Source organism: Carcharhinus amblyrhynchos, chromosome 5 (genome assembly GCF_965287045.1).
Source record: "Carcharhinus amblyrhynchos chromosome 5, sCarAmb.v2.hapA, whole genome shotgun sequence".
In the NCBI taxonomy this organism is placed as follows: Eukaryota; Metazoa; Chordata; class Chondrichthyes; order Carcharhiniformes; family Carcharhinidae; genus Carcharhinus; species Carcharhinus amblyrhynchos.
This window is the reverse complement of record NC_137328.1, coordinates 113,381,708-113,403,958: the sequence shown is the minus strand read 5'-3', so window position 1 is coordinate 113,403,958 and position 22,251 is coordinate 113,381,708. Positions and strand designations below refer to the sequence as shown.

The 22,251-nt window shown below is 40.0% G+C and overlaps 1 protein-coding gene across 1 annotated transcript in view; it reads left to right on the top strand.

Moving 5' to 3' along the window:
* Positions 1–21,613, top strand: part of neil3 (nei-like DNA glycosylase 3) — a 32,405-nt gene extending 10,792 nt beyond the window's left edge. The window contains exons 4-10 of the mRNA XM_080189745.1: positions 2,583–2,796; positions 5,844–5,918; positions 9,053–9,219; positions 11,241–11,413; positions 13,755–14,199; positions 16,971–17,145; positions 19,850–21,613. Coding sequence (XP_080045871.1) covers positions 2,583–2,796; positions 5,844–5,918; positions 9,053–9,219; positions 11,241–11,413; positions 13,755–14,199; positions 16,971–17,145; positions 19,850–20,014 — 1,414 coding nt within the window. The 3' untranslated portion in view covers positions 20,015–21,613. The remainder of the gene's footprint in view (positions 1–2,582; positions 2,797–5,843; positions 5,919–9,052; positions 9,220–11,240; positions 11,414–13,754; positions 14,200–16,970; positions 17,146–19,849) is intronic.
* Positions 21,614–22,251: the final 638 nt, after the last annotated feature.

The window sequence follows — 22,251 nt, the reverse complement described above, 5'->3', positions numbered from 1 at the left end:
CTGCCTCTCAGTGCTGGGGACCTATGTTCGATTCCCAGCTTGAGTCACTGTCTGCGTGGAGTCTGCACTTCCTCCCCGTGTCTGCGTGAGTTTCCTCGGGGTGCTCTGATTCCCTCCCATGCTGGTTAGCTGCATTGACCTGAATAGGCGCCGGAGTGTGGTGACTTGGGGAATTTCACAACAACTTAATTGTAGTATTAATGTAAGGCTTACTCGTAACTAATAAATAAATTTTATTTTATTTCCCACGTCCGGATCTAAGTATGATCCAACATGTCAATTTTGCAAATGTAAGTCCGGTTTCTTAATAGTTATGCTGTAATTTGCAGCATTAGTACTAACAATTGAGTGAACAAGGGCGGGAGGATTACATTGAAGTTACAACATGGAAAGAGGCCTTTTTTAACATGCATTTTTCCTCTGCATGTGCCATGTTCCCATTGTCTTGTCTTGCGATCACCTATTTGTACTATTCTTAAATGTGTGCATTCCCATAGCTCAATTATTTTTAAGATTTTTTTCCCCGTTTAAAGTTCTGGTCTTTTAATTTTTTTTCCAGTAATAAATGTTCCTTTGTTTATTCCCTTCTATTAGTTTAAATTGTCTTGTTTCTAATTACTATGCTCATATCGGCATAACGTTAATGCTCGTCAAATCACCCGTTAACCTAGAAACACCAGGCAGTACCCTAGTAAACCTGACACTGTGCACCTTCTCCATTTTCTCCACAGTCTATAATGTAGAGCCCATAGCTCTATGGAAGTCTTCAGCTGTGGTCTAATGAAGATTTTATATAGATTCAGCGTTATACCTTGGGCTGTAACTTCTGAACTCCCTAGCGTTGGATTTAAGAGATGTGCTGGGGAAGCACATCAAGTTTCCTCTTGAAACTTTCCAGATAAGGGCTTGCATGACAATTGCCCAGAAGTGCCAACATCTTTTGGGCAATTGCCCTGTGCTGGGAACCATTTGAAATTGCAATTTAAATTGCTTTTCTCCTCTAACTCTTTCTCCTCCCCCACCCTTTGCAGGCCTGACACCACCCCCCCCACCGCCCATCCCTGTCATGCACACACTTCTATCCACTTACCTTAGATACTTACCTTCTCATTGACCTGTTAATTTGAATGGGACCTTTCTACTCACCTGATTTACAACAGCTAATGCCCTGAAAAAGTGTCCTTCAATCTGATGAAGTTGGACTTTGATGCTGGACAGCTGTGCTGCTTGGATCTTGCCCGACCTTCCAATGCAGGCTGGGAAAGATAGACATGGAAGAAAATCTACATAGGTAAGTGGGCACAGAGTGGCAATCCCACGATGACTGCTACTCAGAGGAGGTTATAGCCCTTTTTATATTCTGTATTTCTTGCCGTAAAGGCACTAAACCATTAGATTTTGTTATGATCCTATTGTCTTAAGATTCTGCTTTTAATACGCTGTAAACACAGGCCCTAGAACTATCTGCTTTTCTGCATCATCTGACTTTCCAAGTGTAATTATTCCCATTTGAACCCTATTCCAATCATAAATAAGAATCTAAATTAAACAAACTCAATCATGTAAGTATGAGGAGAGGGCTGGTTAAGGTTAATTAGATAAATAGACTATAAAAGATATGGTAGTAAAGAAACAGTGATGAACACAAAAAATTCAGTGTTCAACACCAATACATTTCATTGTAAAATAAAAGCTCAGGAAAAATAGCTTATTTGAGTGGTTAAATGTAGTATTAGATTAAAAGAAGAGACTTAACAATGTATCAAAGAATAGTTATATGTTTGAGGTTTTAGAGTGTTGCAGAAACTAGCAAAGGTCAGTAGAACATGACAGTAAACTAAGCAATATAAAACCAATTGCAAGAGCTTGATGTTCAGAGAGACTTGAATACACTTGTACAAGGAACATAAAAGGGTAACATACAGGTACAGCAAGCAATTAAGAGAGCAAATTACTTGACCTCAATTGCAAGGGGATTGGAGTACAATAATAAGTCTTGCTACCATTGTACAGGGCTTTAGTGGCGACACCTGGAATATTGTGCAATTTTGGTCTCCATGTGTAAAGAGAAAATACTTGCATTGGAGGCAGTACAATAAAGGTTGTACTAGATTAGGTCCCTGTGATGAGGAGTTCAGTAAATTGGAGATTAGAAGAATAAGAGACGGTCTTATTGAAACATGTAAGTTTCTGAGGAGGCTTGCGAATATAGATGCTGAGGGGTTATTTTCACTGATCAGGAAATCTAAAACATGGGGGCTTGTTCTCAGATAGTGGGGCAGTCATTTAGGACTGAGATGAGGAAAAGTTTCTTCACTCAATGAGTTGTGAATCTTTGAAATTCTGCACCCCACAGGATTATGGATGCTCCATCACAGAATATATTTGTTTTGGTGTATGTGAAAATGGCAGGTATTCAGAGCAAGTGGGAAAATGGAATTGGGAGGGCAAAAGGAACATTAAATTTGAAGGAATTGAAAACTTGTTGAGATTGCAAGATTGTTATATAAAAACACTGGGGCAATAAACACTTGATGTACTTTGAATGAAATTTAACGTTAGTGTTTTCAATTATTTATCAGGAGCACATCGGAGTGCGAGCAGAAAGTAAAGTTATTGGAAGAATTGGATGTTTGTTCAGCAAAATTCAGTTGCTCCCGAGCAGAGAATGAATTGAAGCAACATGGTGCTCGTATGATCTGTGATGTGCTTTTGGATCAGACTGTGCTTCCTGGAGTGGGAAACATCATCAAAAATGAATCAGTGTTTGATAGTAGCTTCCATCCTGCGGTGAAGGTAAGTGCCTCAAGTAGCAGAATCCATTTGAAACTAATCTGCATGTTTTAGGCCAGGAAAAATTAAATGAAGTAGTGACTTCATTTGAAAATTCTTTTAAAGGCACAACTTAGTAATACTCTCCCCTTATATCTATGTATTTTTGATTCGCTCTACTGTTTCCTCCTTCTGTTGTTACTGCAACAGGTATGAGGTGCCCCACTTTGAGTTTGATCTGTTAGCGAGGCTCTGACCCTCAATTTTTGTGGGAGTCGTTTTGGATTAGACACTCTGGGTCTCCCAAAGCCAAGGAAACCCAACACTTAGAGAGGCCGGAACAGATGGACCAAGTATGTAACAATGTTGTGACAACATTATTTGTGGGGCAGGAGGAGGCCCGCCGTTAAATTTTGCAAGATCTGTGTCCTAAAGATTTATGGGTTTTGCCCCATAGACGTTCATTTGCTTCTTCCCTATGAGTTCTGTTGGGCAAGCAATCTTCCAGTAGCTTGCTGCAGGGATGGCACAGTGGTTACTCTCAGCGCCAGGGACAAGGGTTCGATTCCTGGCTTGAATCACTGTCTGTATGGAGTTTGCACGTTCTCCCTGTGTCTGCATGGCTTTCCTCCAGGTACTCCAGTTTCCTCCCACATTCTAAATATGTGCTGGCTAGGTGAATTGGCCAAGCTAAATTCTTCCTCAGTGTACCCGAAAATAGGGGCTGGATTGTGGCAAATAGAGGATTTTCACAGTAACTTTATTGCAGTGTTAATGTGAGCTTATTTGTGATTCATAAATGAACTTTACTTTAAGCTTATGTAACCTGGCTTCAGACAGCATTTTAACAGAGCTCCACGCCTTTTCAGCCACGGTTACTGGGCAATGATCCAGTTTGACTGAGCATGGTAATCTATCCTCCTCATTCTTCTTGTTCAGTCTGCAACTTTTGGTATAATTATCCCTCTCGTTCAATGACTTTCTCCGTCTTAGCTGTCCAGCCCTAGCTAAAGAAGGGCAAAGTGCTTACAACCTCCCAAACTTGATTTCTTCCCAAACTCTGCTACCCATACCTTAACTCTCACAAAGTCCAGTTCACCCATCACCTCTGTGCTCGATTACCTAGATTGGCTCCTAGTCCGACAATGCATCAATTTTGAAATTCTGTCTCTTTATTCAAATCCCTTGGTGCCTGTGTCTCTTCTATCTCTAACTTTCTCTAGCCCTACAATCCTTCTATTTTAGTATGACTTCCGATGCATGTGACATTGGCACCATTTCATAACCACTGACCCAGATCTTAATTTTCCCTCTCAGCTCTTCTCTACAGAGGCCCCAAGAGCTTCAAAGATTTGGTGTTGGAATTATTCAACACTTCAAAATCTCCTTGGATGATGAATGTTATAGCCTTAGTTATGTATTCATTCCAGTTCAGCAGAAAATGAACCAGTTCCATTTGCCATTTAATTAATTTGTTAATTCTGTGTCTCAAATGCAATTATCAAGAGTGGCATTCACATGCCATTTGTTAAACCTTTCAGTGTTTGGTTAACCACATGTGAAGTCCTTCATGCACAAACATGTTTGATTTCAAATACAAGCAAGCATTCTTGCCTTGGAAACTTGTACAGATCTGTTTATAACCCAATTTTAGTTGATTTTAAAGTTTATTATTTTAGTCGGTCTTGACTTAATTCTGTACAGATTCACGGAACTGAGGTTAAAGAGATTGTGAAACAAATGACATTCCATATTTTTTAATCCTCAGTGGTCAAGGATATTGCCAGCATGATCTTTTCCTTCTGAGTTCAAGTTGATTGCAGTAGGCTAGGTTATGGTTGTATAGATACCAACAACTTGTATTCAAATAGCACTGTTAACATCGAAAATGTCCCAAAGCAGAGCATGCAGAGCATAAAGAGCAAATCCGTACAGAGTTGCTTGTAGGCTCCGTGGAGGGGTGTGGGCATAGGTGGTAATGGAGAGAGGGAGCAGGTGTGGCAGAGGAAGGGGTTCCTTGATCAAGGCACTTAGTGCGTGAATGAAGAACCCGGTGTTGGAAATGGGAGTGGGGGTACCCTGCTGAGAGCCACCCACCTGCCCTTGTGCCAATACCCTTCCTCCCGCCCCCGTTCTCCTCTGCAGACCCCATCTTGTGCATCCTCCCCTCCATCCCAAAACCCCACCTACCATCAGTCACCTTTGGCCTGGGATCCAGTAACGATACTAGATGTCTTTTATGCCTTGCATAGATATCTTTCAGGTAGTAGCTAGGTGGCACTAGCAGTTCTCAGTGGGCAGGACTTTCATCTCCAGGGCCCATGATTCCAAGAAGGACCCACCTCTGATCAGTTAAGCACCTAAGTGGTGCTTCACACAGCCTTCCTTAAAAGATCCCGTGAGACTCTTGCTGGATCTCCAGCCAGAGGGCGAAACTTCCGTCACCTCCATTAAATACCACCCTTTGAGCCTGCTCCATCATTCATTACAATCATCAAGTTCAATATCCTGATTTCCACCACTCCCCTCACCCCCATCCCTTGATCCCTTTAGCCCTAAGAGCTATTTCTAATTTCTTCTTGAAATCAGACAACGTTTTGGTCTCGACTACTCTGTGGTAGTGAATTCCGTGCATTCACCACCTTCTGGGTGAAGAAATTTCTCCTTACCTCAGTTCCAAAAGGTTTACCCCTTATCCTCAAACTATGACCCCCAGTTCTGGATTCCCCACTATTGGTAACATTCTTTCTAAGTCTACCCTGTTCGAATTTTATAAGTTTCTATGAGATCCCCTCTCTTACATCTAAACTCCAGTGAATACAATCCTAAGTAAATCAGTCTCTCTTTGTATGACAGACCTGCCATCCCAGTTTACTTACTAATTTTTGTATTTGACTTCCATCATCTTGTTGCAGGGGTAGTCTCTGACCACTTTAGGTTGAGCTGGGCATTGCAGTTTATTTCCAGATTTTCAAAAGGCTGTTAACATAAAGTGAGTGTAAAATCAAACATGACTTCTCACTGATTTCAAAAGTTAAACCATTATCTGAGATGTATGTTCTTTCTCATAGATTTGGAGATTATCGGATGAGCAAATTCACCACCTTGTTAAAGTGACACGTGACTTCACGATGCTGTTCTATAAAGTAAGAATGTGCATCCTTATAATTTGCAAAAATCAACTAAATTGTTACGTTGTCCAACTCAGTTGCTCCCTGTAGTTGAAGTTGGCAAAACTTTACTTCCACCTGAGCCACCTATTGTACAGTTTTTAAAAAATACTATTCAACAGAAAGCTCAGGCATGTGTTGTAGTTAATGTGATGTAATGTTGGTGTTCTCCAAGGATCTGTATTCGAGCCTTACGTACTTGACTCATCATTACCCATGAGCCAATGTCATCAATACAAATTACCTAGTCATTTATGTCTCTTCCTGCTTCTGGTAGCTTGCTGGATATAAACCATGGTTGCTATATCAAGAACAAAAATTATCAGCTGTAAAGTATTTTAGAATAATCTGTGGATATGATGGGCATTAAAATTTCCAGTTCCCCCTCTCATTTTCACTGTCTTAGGATTCACATTTAGCTGCCACAATGTAGCCAACTCATCCAGCAGTGATTTTCTTGGTTCCACCTCAAGCTTGCCTAGTAGCTTCTTTTGACTTCCCTTCTTTGTCCTACCAACATTCAATGTAAAAGCAGCTTGTGCTCAGAGCTAGCACTCTTGGCTGAGATGGGCAGTCATGGGTTCATGATCCACTCCAGCAATTCAAGCATGCAATCTTGACTAATGTTTCAGTACGTTACTAAGTGAGTGCCACACCATTGAAATTGCTGTCTTTATATGGATGACAAGGTTCTATTGGTCGGCTCAAGTGGACTAATTAAATCCCGTGACACTATTCTCTGGTGCGATGACCATCGCTCCCTCAATGTCAACAAAGCGAAGGAGGTAGTCATTGATTTAAGGAAGGACATGTTCGATCTACATCAACGGGGATGAAGTGGAAATGGTCGAGAGCTTCTACTTTCTAGGTGTGCAGATCACGAACAACCTACCCTGGCCCCTCTATACCAATGCTGTAGTTAAGAAAGCCCACCAACCTCTCTACTTTCTCAGGAGGCTAAGAAAATTTGGCATGTCCACTAGAACTGTCTCCAACATTAACAGATGCACCATAGAAAGTATTCTTTCTGGTTGGATCACAACTTGGTATGGCTCCTGCTTTGTCCACGATAGAAGAAACTACAAAGTGTCATGAACGAAGCCCAGTCCATCACACAAACCAGCCTCCCATCCATTGACTCTGTTTACTTGTTCTGCTGCCTCAGCAAAGCAGCCAGCCCAGTCAAAGCCCCCAAGCACCCTGGACATACCCTCTTCCAAGTTCCTCCTTTGGGGAAAAAAGTACAAAAGTCTGAGGGCATGTGCCAGCCGCTTCAAGAACAGCTTCTTCTCTGCTGCCATTAGACTTTTGACTGGACCTATCTCTTATTAAGTTGACCTTTCTCTACACTTTAGCTTTGGCTATAACACTACGCTCTGCGCTCTCATTTCCTTTTCTGTGTACGGTACGCTTTATCTGTATAGCGCATGACAAGCAATTATTTTCACTATATGCTAATACATGTGACAATAATAAGTCAAATCGAAAAGATCAGGGTACTTCTTCTCGTGTTGTAGTCAATATTTATTCCTTATCCAACACATTGCTGTTCTTGGGATCTTGCAATAGAGAGAAATTGACTGCCGTTTTTGCTTTGGGACGGTTCAATGATAGTTAAGGTGTTGTATAATTGCAGAATTGATTTTTCACAGTTCACATACAAATCATCTACATACCTCTCATTTGGTCTGTTTCCTCGATCATAAACACTTGTGTTCAGGGATCTGGCCTCCTTTATGTCCTCATTTATCTTTGCTTCATTTTTGCCTCAGTTCCTGCCCATACCCACTACATCCCAAAGTCAGAGGCGTGTGTTGAAGTATGAGCGCTCATTTCACAAGAGCAAAAATGGCAATGGATCTGCAGACACCACTGCCTCAAACAGCAGTGAAATAATAACCAGATCATCTGTTTTAGTGACGTTAGGCATTAATGCGGATACATAAAATTCCCCAACCTTCATTCAAGTTATACCAGGGGATTATTTGCATACAACTGAGAAGAACAATTTCCCACTTGATGGATAGCACCTCAAGATTGCACTGAGAGATGTCAACCTCAATTATTTAAGTCTGCAGTGGGATCTCAACCTGCAATTTTCATCTGAAACCCGATGTCTGGAGTATTCTATTCAAGTCCCTCTGTCTTACTAATTAATTCCTTCAGAAACCTTCAAAACCTTCCTCTTTGCAATTTCCTCCTCATTGTCACCATGGCTGTTTCTTGGAACTCCATGGGTTGGATTTTGTGTTTATTGGATGGGGTCAGGAAGGTCAGCAGAAAATGAGTGGTTCACATGAACCCCTGCCCCTGCCATCTCCATTCATTCAATTGAGCATCAGATGACTGAATAGTGGCTGTTTGGCTGGAAGGAGACTGGCCAATTAAAGGAGGGAAGTTGGAGGTGGGTTGGGGTTCTGCATCCGATTGGCATTATGGGACAGGATGTCATGCTGTAGAGGGGTAATGCTGCATACTGAAAGTCAGTCACAGCTAAAATTGTAAAAACCCTGCTCTCCGCATCAGTCTTTTTTTTGTTGAAAGGTCCAAAAGAATTGTTCAAAAAGCCATCTTAGTAAATGACTTTAAAAAGTTTTAAGATTGCTGCCACCTTCCCAACCATTTCTGCTGGTAGATCCAGCCAAAATCCTTTGTGCTACCTTCTCATAGCTATTGTAAAACACATCCAAACTTCTTCATAACCTACACCTGAAAAATGCAAGGGGAAATGAAAATAGAAATTGAAATTGCGTTGTTGACAAACTTAATAGCTTGTTAATTAGTAATTCCAAAATGGCCAATTTAGGCACAAGTTTTCCTTCTGTGAAACTGGTGTAATGTAGGATTGTGTGGGGTCAAGGGGTGGGAGAGTGGTAATGCTGTTTTCAGGTGTTTGTGAGAATCAAATATGAGAAAAAGGTGAAAGCTTTAATATGCACTAAGTACTAAAATCTTCACTTCAGATTATAGACTGCTATCAAGCAAAACCACTGGAGGTTGCATGTAATTAGTATAATTTGAATGCTTGTAAACACTGGAAAGAGATTTGGTTTTTCACCGTCAAACAATTTATACTCTGTTATGATATAATCCTTTTTCCTGCATTTTAGTGTCGTAAGATGGGCTCAGCCTTGTATAAGCATTACAAAGTTTACAAGCGCTCCTCATGTGGACAGTGCAATGGCAAAATCACTGTCTGCCGCCTGGGTGAGAATAAGCGAATGACGTATTTCTGCTCGCACTGTCAGAAGGAAGATCCCTGTCAGGTTGACATTAGGTATGCATAGATTATGTACAACATTTATGAAAGTGCCATGTATGTCAGACACACGTTTGGAAAGCTGAGCTAAAACAAGGCAATGTGAACTTGAAATTGTATTTTAGATCAGAACACACAACATTTTATGAGCTTAGCTAATTTGAATTTTGTTACAAATTTATTTTCTGTTTTGACTTTGAATTAAGAAATCGAGAGCACTACTTCAATTTGTAGTTATCTTCTGAATTCAAATGAACAAATCAAAATCCTGTAATCTTCATCCATATTTCTCATTCCCTACTACTTTGTCACTTTGACTGTACTTTTTTGTCTTCTGGTTATTTCTGGTTCCCCCTCCCCCCCCCCCCCCCTGCCACCCAGTCTCTCTCTCTCTCTCTCTCTCGCGCGTACTCTATTGTTTCAGGCCAGCAATTGCCTCTCTTAGCCCTCTATCTTTTATACAACATTAATCTAAACTTGTTCTGACCATAGTTTGTGGCCTGTCCAATTGTTGCAAATTTCAATTTATGATATAAAAATTTAATTGTGACATCACATGAGGCCAGTCTGACCAGACCAGCTTTATCAATTGTTTTTCTTTCCTTTTTCTTCTCCTTCCTAAGTTTAATTATTTTCCTCTTACTATTTGGTTATCATCTGAAGGGCTGAATTATTACCTAAATCAATGGGGTGAACAAGTTACACAATTATTTTTCATTTTCGGCCTGCTGTCATTGGTACAGTAAGCTGCAAAGTCACATCACAAGATAAATATAGATGGGATGTTTCCATTGTCCTATTTCAATTTATCCATCCAGAAAGAGCCTATTGTCTCCTCTTCCCCTTCACTGCAACATCTGTTTCTTAAATGCTTCAAGTTGCACTTCTGCTTCTTTACCTGGTAGAGCATTCAATATATTGATCACGCTGTGTGAAGAGAAACTCACTGAACTCTCTGCTGCATTTAAAGTTAGCTATGTATTCTATTTCTGCATATAAATGGGTGTTGCTGGTGTCTGTGGCATGATTGGGAAATTTGCAGACAACACAGTGAGGGTGGATAGTGTAGAGGATAGCTGTAATCTCAAACGATATAGTTGGATTGGTGGAATGGGCAGTAAAGTAGCAGGTGGATTTTAACACTGAGAAGTATGAGGTAATGCATTTAAGGAAGTCAAACATTTATTTGGAATACACAATGAATGGGAATATACTAAGAGGGGTAGATGAAGCAAGAGATCTTGGCATACAATTACACAGGTCCCTAAAAATTCAAGTCGACAAGGTTATAAAGAAGTCATATGAAATGCCGTCCTTTATTGGCAGAGGTATAGAATGTAAAAGTAAGGATATAATATTGGAATTGCACAAAACAGTGGTGAGGCCACCACTGGAGTATTGTGTGCAGTTCTGGTCACCACATTGTTCTGGAGAGAGTGCAGAGGAGGTTTACAAGAATATTGCCAAGGCTAGGGAACTATAGGTTAGGGTTATTTTCCTTGGAACAAAGAAGCGCTGGGGGCGATTTGATTGATGTGCACAAAATTGAGGGGAAGTGATTGAATGGGCAGGGTATATCCTTTCCCTTGAAAGAGAATTCTAAAACCAGGAGACACAGATTCAAGTGGCAGAAGGTGCAGAGGGGACATGAAGAAGAACTTTTTTATGCGGAGGGTTGTGGGTGTGTGGAATTCGCTGTCCAAGTTGGTGGTGGAGACCCTGAACTCAGGGCTATGGGTCACATAAGAAAGGAGACCTGAGTGTCCTCAAGCTGGCATTGACAAGTTGGGTCAAAGACCACCTTCTGTGATGTGGCTTTTCTATGATTACTGTAATTTTATCTTAATAAGCAGTTTGTATTTTTTTGTGTCTATATATGTAAAAGCAACACATACATTTAGGATATTATAATTCTAGGAAATCTTGATTCCAATTATTTCTACATTGTAAGTGGGATATTGTATTTTTATTCTGAAAAGTTCTCCTTTGGTTACAATTAAACTATAATTTCTTATTCTTTCAATTATTTTGTTTTTAAGTAGTAATTTGCCTAAACGGAATAGCTTGATAGGCTGGGCACATGGCTTTGGAAATCATTCTACTGACACTGTTGCCAAAAAACAGGAGGAAGAATGGACATGTCCACTGTGCACATTAATAAATGCAGCGTCAACCATGTCATGTATTGCTTGTTTGACACACAGGCCTGTCGGTAAGTATGGTCTTCAGCAAGTGGCCAAACAATATCACTTAGTGTCAAGTTCATTTAACATATGTGATTTTGTGTCTCAATTTCTTAAGTCCCCTGTGGAATAGTCAGTGTCAAACTTTGCATGAACTTGGCCACAATGTTAAAAATTATACTTGTGTTGTCGAATTTTATTTACTTGTGAACAAAATATTAATGAGTGTTTATGTATTAATGATAATTTCCTCCACCTCTGGGACCTAGATTTACCGCTCCACTCCCAGGACTGAGCTCCATTGTAGATACAATAAGTTTTATTAGTGTACGGTACAAAAATGTAAATTAACATTGTAAACTGTTCAAATTGCAACTAAGGCTTTTTCTTACTTTTTGTTGAACTGAGTTTTAACACTAGTGAGCATCTTGCTCACAATTAAATTGATGCATTTATACAATCCTTTTGCCACCTCACAAGTAAATACAATGTTCAGGTTGCAGAAGGGAGCTTAAAAAAATCACTATGATATTTGTTGACAAACAAAATTAACTGTCCAGTTGCTTTTGGACTTTGTCCCCTGCAAATGACCAGACAAAGAATTTAGATTAAAATCAGCCTTTATTACGAGCTATTGCTAGGGCTTCAGTACACTCAGTGGTAGTGCAGCCAAGAACTCTGAATACTGCATCACAGACAGAGATACTTCCGGATTCAATGACAAGTAATTAACGTATAAAAAATCTGAGATATGTGTTTGCGTAGAAGTTATCTAGATCCATTCACAACTTCAGTTAGGATTAAATAAGGCATAAAGTATGAATAAAACTAACCAATTACAACCTGTGTGCACATCTGCTTGATTATAATATGCAATCGATCAATAATTAGATATTACACTGATTGTATGGCATGTACAAGTATCGTACATGCTATCTAGTCTGATTTACAACTGGCTACAAATTGTTCTTAACAGAACTTGCGCCTGACTTGTGAATATCAATTAGTCTCCTGATCTAAGGCCCCTGGTGCTTAATGAATTCTCTCAAGCTAGGGACAAACAAACTCTATGTTCAAATAGTATTGAACATGTTATCTTTTGACCACTTGGTTGACAAGGCAAATGGTAGAGCAATCCCACATTGTCTTTATATCTGAGACTTAACTATAGGTTGCAGTTTGGGTCCTTGCTCATATTTGTGTCCTTTTGTTCAGCAATGTTAATGCTGCATTCTTGATAAAATATGAGAGTCTTAGAAGTCTACAGCATGGAAACAGCCCTTTCAGCCCAACTTGTCCATTCTGCCTTTTTTTTTAATCACTAAGCTAGTCCCAATTGCCCATGTTTGGCCCAAAGCCTTTTATACCCATCTTTCCCATGTCACAGTGTAAATGCTTTTTAAAAGACAAAAATTGTACCTGCCTCTGCTGTTACCTCTGGCAGTTTGTTCCAGACACTCACCTCCCCTGTATGAAAAAATTGCCCCTCTGCTCCCTTTTGTATCTCTCCCCTCTCACCTCAAACCCATGCCCTCTAATTTTAGACTGTCCTTCCTTTGGGAAAAGATGTTGCAATCTAGCTGATCTCTGCCCCTCATTATTTTATAGACCTCTAAGTCCCAGTCTATCCAGCCTCTCCTAACTCAAACCATCAAGTCCCAGTGGTATCCAAGTAAATCTCTTCTGCACTGTTTCTAGTTTAATAATATCCTTTCTATAATAGGGTGACCAGAACTGTAGATAGTATTCCAAAAGTGGCCTTACCAATGTCTTGTACAATTTCAATAAGACATCCCAACTCCTATATTCAATGTTCTGTCCAATGAAAGCAAGGATGCCGAATGCCACTTTCACCACTTTGTCCACCTGTGACTCTATTTTCAAGGAGCTATGAACCTTACCTTAACTCTATCCAACACTCTGCCATTAACTGAGTAAGTTCTACTCTGGTTTGATCTACCAAAATGCATCACCTTGCATTTATCTAAATAAAACTCCATCTGCCATTCATCAGCCCATTGGCCCGATTGATCAAGATCGTGTTGCAATCAGAGATAACCTTTTTCACGGTCCACTGCACTGTACCACCAATCTTAGTGTCATTGGCAAACTTACCACGCCTCCTAAATTCTCATCTAAATCATTAATATAAATGACAAATAACAGTGGACCCAACGCCAATCCCTGAGGCACAGTGCTGGTCACAGGCACCAGTTTGAAAAACAACCCTGTACAACTACCCTCTGTTTTCTGTTATCAAGCCAATTTTACATTCATTTGGCTACCTCATCCTGGATCCCGTGAGATTTAACCTTATGTTAACTCTGCGTTCTTTTGAAAATGTTAACTGTGTTCTCCATCTTTTTAAAGAGGAACCTGCTCTTCAGTCTGATTTTGGTGCTGATCTCATAAAATACCCATGCAATAGTTTTGGTAAGCCGCTGGTGGAGTGGAAGCTGAATCGGAAAGCAGCATTTGGTACGACAACACTAGTCCTCACGTCACTGAAGAGCCCTGGAGAGAGTGACAGGTCCACTTTCTCAGCAGGCAATGAAATGAGAAGGAAGATGCCATCAGCATTTACAAGCCCTTCACGTCAACCTTTGTCTTCGATTACCGATAATTCTGCAAATGGAGTGAACTCAAACCTCTGGATGAATGGTCTCTCTGCTAACAATGCAAAACAAATGGCCAGCAATCCAACGTCATTTGGTTGCACCAACCAAAGTTTATTTCATCAGTCTCCCAAAAGAATGAAGAAGGATCATCATTCATCGCTTGATTCCAAATCAAGTACTACAGTTTCTGTTTTCAGGTGTGCCCATAGACTTATTTATTTAAAATGGAACTGCAGGCAGCAGAAAGTTGATGTGGAATGTCAGTAGTAAAGTAAGCTGCTTGCTTGGTAGGAATGGCTCGCTGTACACACCTTTAGCAATTTCTTTTGACGGTAAAAGGCTGCCTGTCCTAATAGAGCTCTTCACTGCTGCCTTTGATCAGATACCATGGCAGCTACATGATTGCATCTATTCCTTTGTAACTTGATTTTGTGAAAAATGAATCAAGATAGTGTCCTTAATTAGCAAACTTAGCTATATCTGAGCAACTTTTAATTTAAATGGCACAGAATCTGACAAGCTGACTTTCATCTTTCCATACACACACATTACCTGCATGTCAGATTTTAGCAGCTCTTGTGTTTTATAAATGGGCATTTTTAATTGCAGATATATTTCATGTGTTGGCAGAAGTATTGGATGTTCTGTCAGCCGTATGTTAAAACATTATTACTCTTTTTTAAAAGTACATTTAGAACATGACAGTTCTATGCTTTAAATAAACTGAAGAGCAAATTTAAGAGCAGTTTTCAATTGTGCTATCATAGCAGAAAAGCTTATACAATCTTCATTTTCAAGATAAATGTCTGTTAAATGAAAACTTGCTTGATTAGCTCAGACTAAATGTACTACATGGGAGATGATGAAAGAGCTTGCAGTCCTACCACAACCTTATGGTGTCCAAAGCACTACACCAGAAATAGATCATTTATAATGTTCTCTTGCAGTTTTGCAGGTGAATGTGAGCTGATTTTAATACAGCAAGATTGCAGAACAAAAAATTAAATAAACATTTCTTTTGGGGAGTCTGAGAAAGAAAGATGGATCAGGAAACAAGGAGAATTCCTGTTTTCAAATAGTGATGAATATTGAGAGTCTCAAAGCAGACGACAGGTCCTTTAGTTTGTGCCTCATCCAAAAGATTGCATTTCAGGCAATAGTGGGGTTCCATAGTTTGTAGTGTGACTTCAGTCCATAATCCTCTGACTCTTGATGCAGATTGGGTTGTTCCCAGGTTTGGACCCTGGTTTGTGCAAAGATAACTGACCTCAAATAAGCAGCTATTGAAGAAATACAGTTGCTTTTGGGTATCTCTTGGCAAACAGCAAGAAGGATTAATACAAAGGAACATCTTGACCTAAACTGAGACAATTGTCATTTACAATGGAGATATCATGCTTATATAATTTTTTGGATTATTTTCAGGAGGCAACAGCGTCATTGATGCGGGACCAGACAGTGGATGTTATCATTGGGATTTCAGGAAAACCCGCACTTGACAGGCTGTTACTGAAGGGGGAGGTGGGAGAGTATTGGCAATGTTACTGGACTCATAATCCAGAAACCCAAATTAATCTCTGGTTGGAGTGGAGGGTTCAAATTGCACCATGGCACTTAATGGAATTTAAAATCAACTTTTAAAAAAATCTGGAATTGAAAGCTGACCTCAGTAATGAAAGTATCATTGATTGTTGTGGTTTTAAAAAATTGCTTCAGTAATGTCCTTTAGCGAAGGAACTTTGCCATTCTTACCTGGGCTGACCTACAGGTGAATCCAGCCCCACAGGGAAAAGCAATTGCTGGGCTTACAGGCAACACTGACATCCCATTCCTTTTCACTAAGATCAAGTGTGTTGGATTAAGTCCAAGATGGGTGCAATACCTTATCTTGTCACCTTGGGTCTTGTTTGTCTCTCTTCTAGGGGCCAAGAATTGGATTCAATTTGAATTTGGTTTTTGGAGCAAGCAAGGAATGGATTTGGGTTTTCCCAGTCCACTCTGAGCACTGGCTTTATAACTTTTAAGGGTGGAGTAACAAAAAAAGTTCAAGTTGATGGCAAATGGTTGGTAGCCAACAATGATTAGCGGTACCTGGACAGATTATTAAAAGTACATCAAGGGAATGCACAGGATAAAAGCAAAATTACTGTGGATGCTGGAATCTGAAACCAAAAAAGGAAATTCTGGAAAATCTCAGCAGGTCTGGCTGTTTCTGTGAGGAAAGAAAAGCTTTGACAAAGGATCATCTGAACTTCACTTCTGTTCTTTTCTGTCCTTGCAGATGCTGCCAGACCTGCTGAGATTTTTCAGTATTTTCTCTTTGAATCCACAGGGTAGTTGGACTAGATGGGCTAAAGATCCCCTGTTTGGAACTGTCCCTATGTAAAAGCCTGACTAGGCTCCAGCTCCCTACTGCAATTTGTTGATCTCCTGATTTATGTGGATATTGCTCAAGGACTGATCAAACCTTAATGTGACTCGGCTCAGGTATATTGAAGACATCACAGATACTGCAATTTTATGTTATTTTAGAATTAATGTTTTACATCAATCTCCAAGCGTTATGATTTCAATAGCAGAGGTATGGATGAAGATTACTGAGAGATGTGATATTTTCCTACAGTTACAGTTGAACTAGTTTAACAGGCAGGAGAGAAATGACTATAGGAGTTGCTTTTAACATCAAGGTTTACAAAACAGAAGATGCATTTGCTTTCTTTGCCATCACCCATCAGTAAATCTGAATGACAAAGTAATATCTTCGGCTGAATAGTTCTATAACTATTCAGAATTGCAGAATTAGTTGCAGTCCAGTGATTTCATGCTGCAAAATAGTGATATTTATCAAACTTCTACTTGCAGTCTGGTTGCCCAGTGGACATTAAGCCCTGAAATCACACACAAGGCAGTTTATGTTGTGATTTTGATTAGCAATGTGGTTAGATTAATAAGAGTCTTGTGTTCACAGGGGCTCTGTTAATATGACTGACGCTGCTGCTGCTGCTACAAATCCTGAAATCCCAAGTTGTAAAGCGCATGGTCGCCCCTGCGTGCTGAGAGTGGTCAAGAAAGAAGGTGACAACAAGGGGAGGCAGTTCTATGCATGCTCTCTACCTCAAGAATCCCAGTGTAACTACTTTCAGGTGAGTATGTTACTGTACTCCAATGGAGCTGTCATTACCTGACATGGAAGTGACCTGGGTGACTGAGACCCCAAATAATCTGCCGATAGCTGCGATCATTAGGTATGCTGCCACCATCCACTTTATTTATTGTTAGTCACAAGTAGGCTTACATTAACATTGCAGTGAAGTTACTGTGAAAATCCGCTAGTTGCCACACTCCGGTGCCTGCTTGGATACACTGAGGGAGAATTTAACATGGCCAACGCACCTAACCACCACATCTTTCTGACTGGGAGGAAACCGGAGCACCCAGAGGAAACCCATGCAGACACAGGGAGAATGTGCAGACTCCGCACAGACAGTGACCCAAGTGGGTATTGAACCCAGTCCCTGGTGCTGTAAGGCAGCAGTGTCAACCAGTGTGTCACCCCTCTGCCATCACTACCACACCTCTTCGCTTCCTCTATCTGTTAGCACAAACGTTTCCTACATAATCTGCTTGTGATTCGAGTCACTGGACCCACCATCATTTGAAGAATGACCAATATTCTTCCCACGGTGACAACCACAGCCCCACTTTTTCAAAGCTGGTACCATATTCAACGTGCGCTTTGCCTAGCAGTACAGCAACTCAGTTAAACAAGTGGGTTTGGTGCTGATTTTCAAATCAGCTGCCCCACTAAGATTAACACTGCAGAGGCTGCTCACACAAGCTTGTTGCATGTGAGCATGTACTGCTTTCAGCAATTCTTGTAGCTCTGGATCAAGGTGTTGGTTACTGAGAGGATACTGCAACCAATATATGGCTGACGTTCTCAGTTTTGTCAGATTTGACTTGTAATTGCAGGGACAAGTTAATTAAAATCAGAAAATGCTGGATAAACTCAGCCTGTATGGCAGCATCTGTGTAGAGAAAAGAGAGTCCTTGCGACTTCTTCAGAACTAGGGAGGGAGAAATGTGGTGGATTTTATACTGTTGGAGAGGTGATGGAGCAGGTGGAGAAAAATAGGTCAGGGATGGGTGTATGGGGAGCTTTCAATTGTAAGAACCAAAGAGCTATGATGAGAAAATGCCACCAATTCTCAATCCTGCTGGCCATCAATTTTCTGTGAAAATCTTACAAATAATCATGAGTACTAGCAATGAGGTTGCAATGTATGGCATCATCAATTTGAGTAATGCAGTCAGATAAATAATATTGTCACATTAAGGCAATAACCATCCTAATATTAGCAATTTTGTTTTATTAATCTAGATAAACATGGAAAAGAGTCTATTAACTTTATCAGTAATTATAGATGTCTGAATTGAGTATAGAAACCCTACAGTGTGGAAGGAGGCCATTCAGCCCATTGAGTCTGCACCAACCACAATCCCACCCAGGTCCTATTCCCATAATCCGATGCACTTATCCTAGCTAGTCCCCCTGACATTAAGGGACAACTTAGCATGGCCAATCCACCTAACCTGCACATCTTTGGACTGTGGGAGGAAACTGGAGCACCCAGAGGAAACTCGAGCAGACACAGGGAGAATGTGCAAACTCCACACAGACACTGAGTGACTCAAGCCGGGAATCAAACTGGGTCGCTGGTACTGTGAGGCAGCAGTGCTAACCACTGTGCTATCTGAGTACTGTCTGAAACTTCAAAACAAACGTCCACATATTACCATGTTACAACCCAAATTCAGTTTAATCTCAGTTTAACACGATTCAGTCTTGATGTGTTCAGTAGTTACCATTGTACTAAATGGCCTCAAGAGGGCAGTTCAACACCGTCCAAACACTTGAAGATGAATCACTGCAGTGTTCGGATTTACTGTGACTTGTGTCCTCCATTAGATAAATTTCTACACCATTTGCTTTAAACATCAGTGGCACTGCAGTTTGCCTGTTGAATTGAACTATTTAAAATGATTCTGAAATTGCAGTAATTGCTATCTCCCTACTCGATAATGAATATAGTTGGATAATAGATGACAGTACATGGGTGTGAAACAGTGTTTCAACTATTTATAATTTAATTGCATTTGTTCAGTTTAGTTGCACATGATTTGTATAATAAGCCTTCAAATCAAAAGGATTTTCTAATTAGCTGAACACAATAATTATAATTGTGCACTTAAGATGATGTTTTCATACATTTGGGATTGTGCTGTAATCAGCTATGTGGCTGTATCAGCCGTTATGCAGAATACTTCCTTGGACCCTAAAATTAAAAATATAAAGAATTGATTGATCAATTAAAAACATTTCTCTGCAAAGTGTAATTATTAATATGTCGGAGGGACAATAACATCAGAATAACAAGTGTGAAACTGCTGTAAATATTCTAAAATTGGGATGAGAATTCTAAAATAGATGCATTGTTGAAACTGGTGCTATTGTAGGTCAGCAAGCATTTTGGGTATTATTTGTTAAATGTTGATGGTAATTGTAACCTTCGTGAAATCCCATGGGGCTGCTTTACTCAGAATGACTTGTGTATATGGCATGTTTTTTATAGAAAAATGCAGAAGTCAATTACAGTTAGTACACCTGTATAAATTTGTCACGCAGTTTTTTTTTGTACAGCAGTGTGTATAGAGATTGGCACATAGTAATTACTTGAAGTATTTCCAGTTGATTCTGTAAACTTTAATGTCAGTGGAAAGATTCTACAAGTCAGCTGTTGTATGCAAACTGTGTGGAGAGTGCTAAAGCTGCTTTGTATTTCACAGTGGGCTGATTTACATTTTCCATTCTGCAATCATGGAAAGCGATGCCTCATGAGGACAGTGCTGAAACTTGGGCCGAATAATGGTCGTACTTTCTACGTGTGCTCACAAGGAGTGGACAAACAGTGTAATTTTTTTCAATGGGCGAAGAATGGACCAGGCGTCTAGATCATTCCAGGCTGCTAAGGCAAGCAGTGCTTCAGTGATCCAAGCATTGGAAAATGAATAAACCTTAGAATTACAAGTTTTAAGTGTTTTCACAAAAGTGCAGAGCTGTATCTGATTTTGCTGAATCTTTGCTTTGAATTAAGATTATGATAACCTTCCTGGTCTCCTCCACCCAAATAACCTGCTGATGGCTGTTGTTAAGTAGGCAGTAGGCAGCCACCATCCACTTCCACACCTGTTCACTTCCTCTATCTGATAGCTGAAGGTTTCCTACATAATCTGTTTGTGATTCAAGTCACTGGACTCACCATCATTGAAGAACGACACCAATATGCTTCCCACAGTGACAACCACGACCCCACTTTTTCAAAGCTGGTGCTGTATTCAATGTGCGTTCTGCCTAGCAGTACAGCACCTCAGTCAAACAAGTGGGTTTGGTGCTGAATTTCAAATCAACTGTTCCACTAAGATCAGCACTGCAGAGGCTGCTCACAAGATTGTTGCATGTGAATATGCACTCCAATAATGAAACTCGAGCCTTGGGATTCTGTACTTGGGGTTTGACATGCATTGGCCGAGGATCTACTCCATAACTAATGAGCAGCAGATACTGATACATTGTCCGCAGTGTAATCGAGCACAGTTCACTGCAAACTTTAGAGCTTTTGTCAGGGATGGGTGTGCAAATGGATGGTTGTGGGATGTGGTTAGGAGGTAGTGAAAGCAGATGGCAAAAATGTAAGGGTCATATGGGGAAAATGCCTCAAGTTATTTTTTACTAGTAAATTTTCCATGCTTATCAGTTACATCTTGTACATCTGCCAAGATCATGATAGAGAAAGTGACTTTGGGCTCCACAGAGACACCAACGCCTCAAGCTACATCACATTTGACAGCAAATCTGGATGGAAACTATTGTCATTGACTATTATAAATGTTTGAATAGGAGAACCAAACAATGTGATCACAGTGGATGAGGTTTGTAAACAGCAAAATGTGTTAACATGGCAACAATTTCTGAACAACATAATATTTTCTTTTCCACATAATACTCAAATCGGGAAATTATAAATGTAACTATGCTTTAACACAGCCATTATTCACACCTGCTAATGTAGTCATTTTTATGAAACTTTAAAAAGCTAATCATTTGAATTAACAGTATAAATTTAACAATTGAAACTTTAAGTCCTTTGGGTTAAGAGGATATTTTATATGGGTAATTAGGCAATTGTTCAAATAGTAAGCTTAAATTATATCTTGCTTTCTGTTGTCTTCACGGGATTTGGCATTACTTGGATATTTATGTATTTAGTGCAAATGATTCTTTTCAAAACCACTTCTTTCAAGTGGTTTTGTAAAAAATCCTATCTATAAAATCTGGAAACTGCAACAGTTTTCATTCAGCATAGCAAGAGAATTCTTCAAAGGTGGCTCATTTTAAATTAATGTTTTGTTTTCCTTGTTTTTTTTGTCACTGATGTCTTTCAATAATTGATGTGATTTCTTTGTCACCTCTCTTTTCTATGTACCTTTGCAAATAAGGATTAATAAATTGGAGAAAGAGTTTTACACACCATAATTGTTTAGGTTATTAAGTTTAATAAACAGTAGGATGAGAGAACTATCTCAATTCTTGTGTCTCAAGTTTCAGATCATGGTTTAATTTGGGAGTTAAATACCTCTGGAGTTTTAGATTTTGTCCAGCACCTCCTGTATACAAAAGCAGGGATGTACTGCTGACGCTTTATAAGGCTCTGGTGAGACCACATTTGGAATATTGCGAGCAATTCCGCATCTGAGGAAGGATGTGCTGGCCTTGGAGAGGGTTCAGAGGAAGTGCACAAGAATGATCCCGGGAATGAAAATCTTGACATATGAGGAGCGTCTGAGGACTTTGGGTCTGTGCTCAATGGTGTTTAGAAGGACGAGGGAGGATCTCATTGAAATTTACAGAATAATGAAAGGCCTGGATAGAGTGGACACGGGAAGATGTTTCCATTAGTAGGATCCAAGGGCACAGCCTCAGAGTAAGAAGACAACCCTTTAGAACCAAGATGAGGAGGAATTTCTTCAGTCAGAAGATGGTGAATCTATGGAATTAATTGCTACAGAAGGCTGTGGAGGCCTGGTCATTGAGTGTATTTAAGACAGAGGTAGATAGGTTCTTGATTGGTAAAGAAATCAAAGGTTAGAGAGAAAAAGCAGGAGAAGGGGATTGAGTAACTTACCAGCCA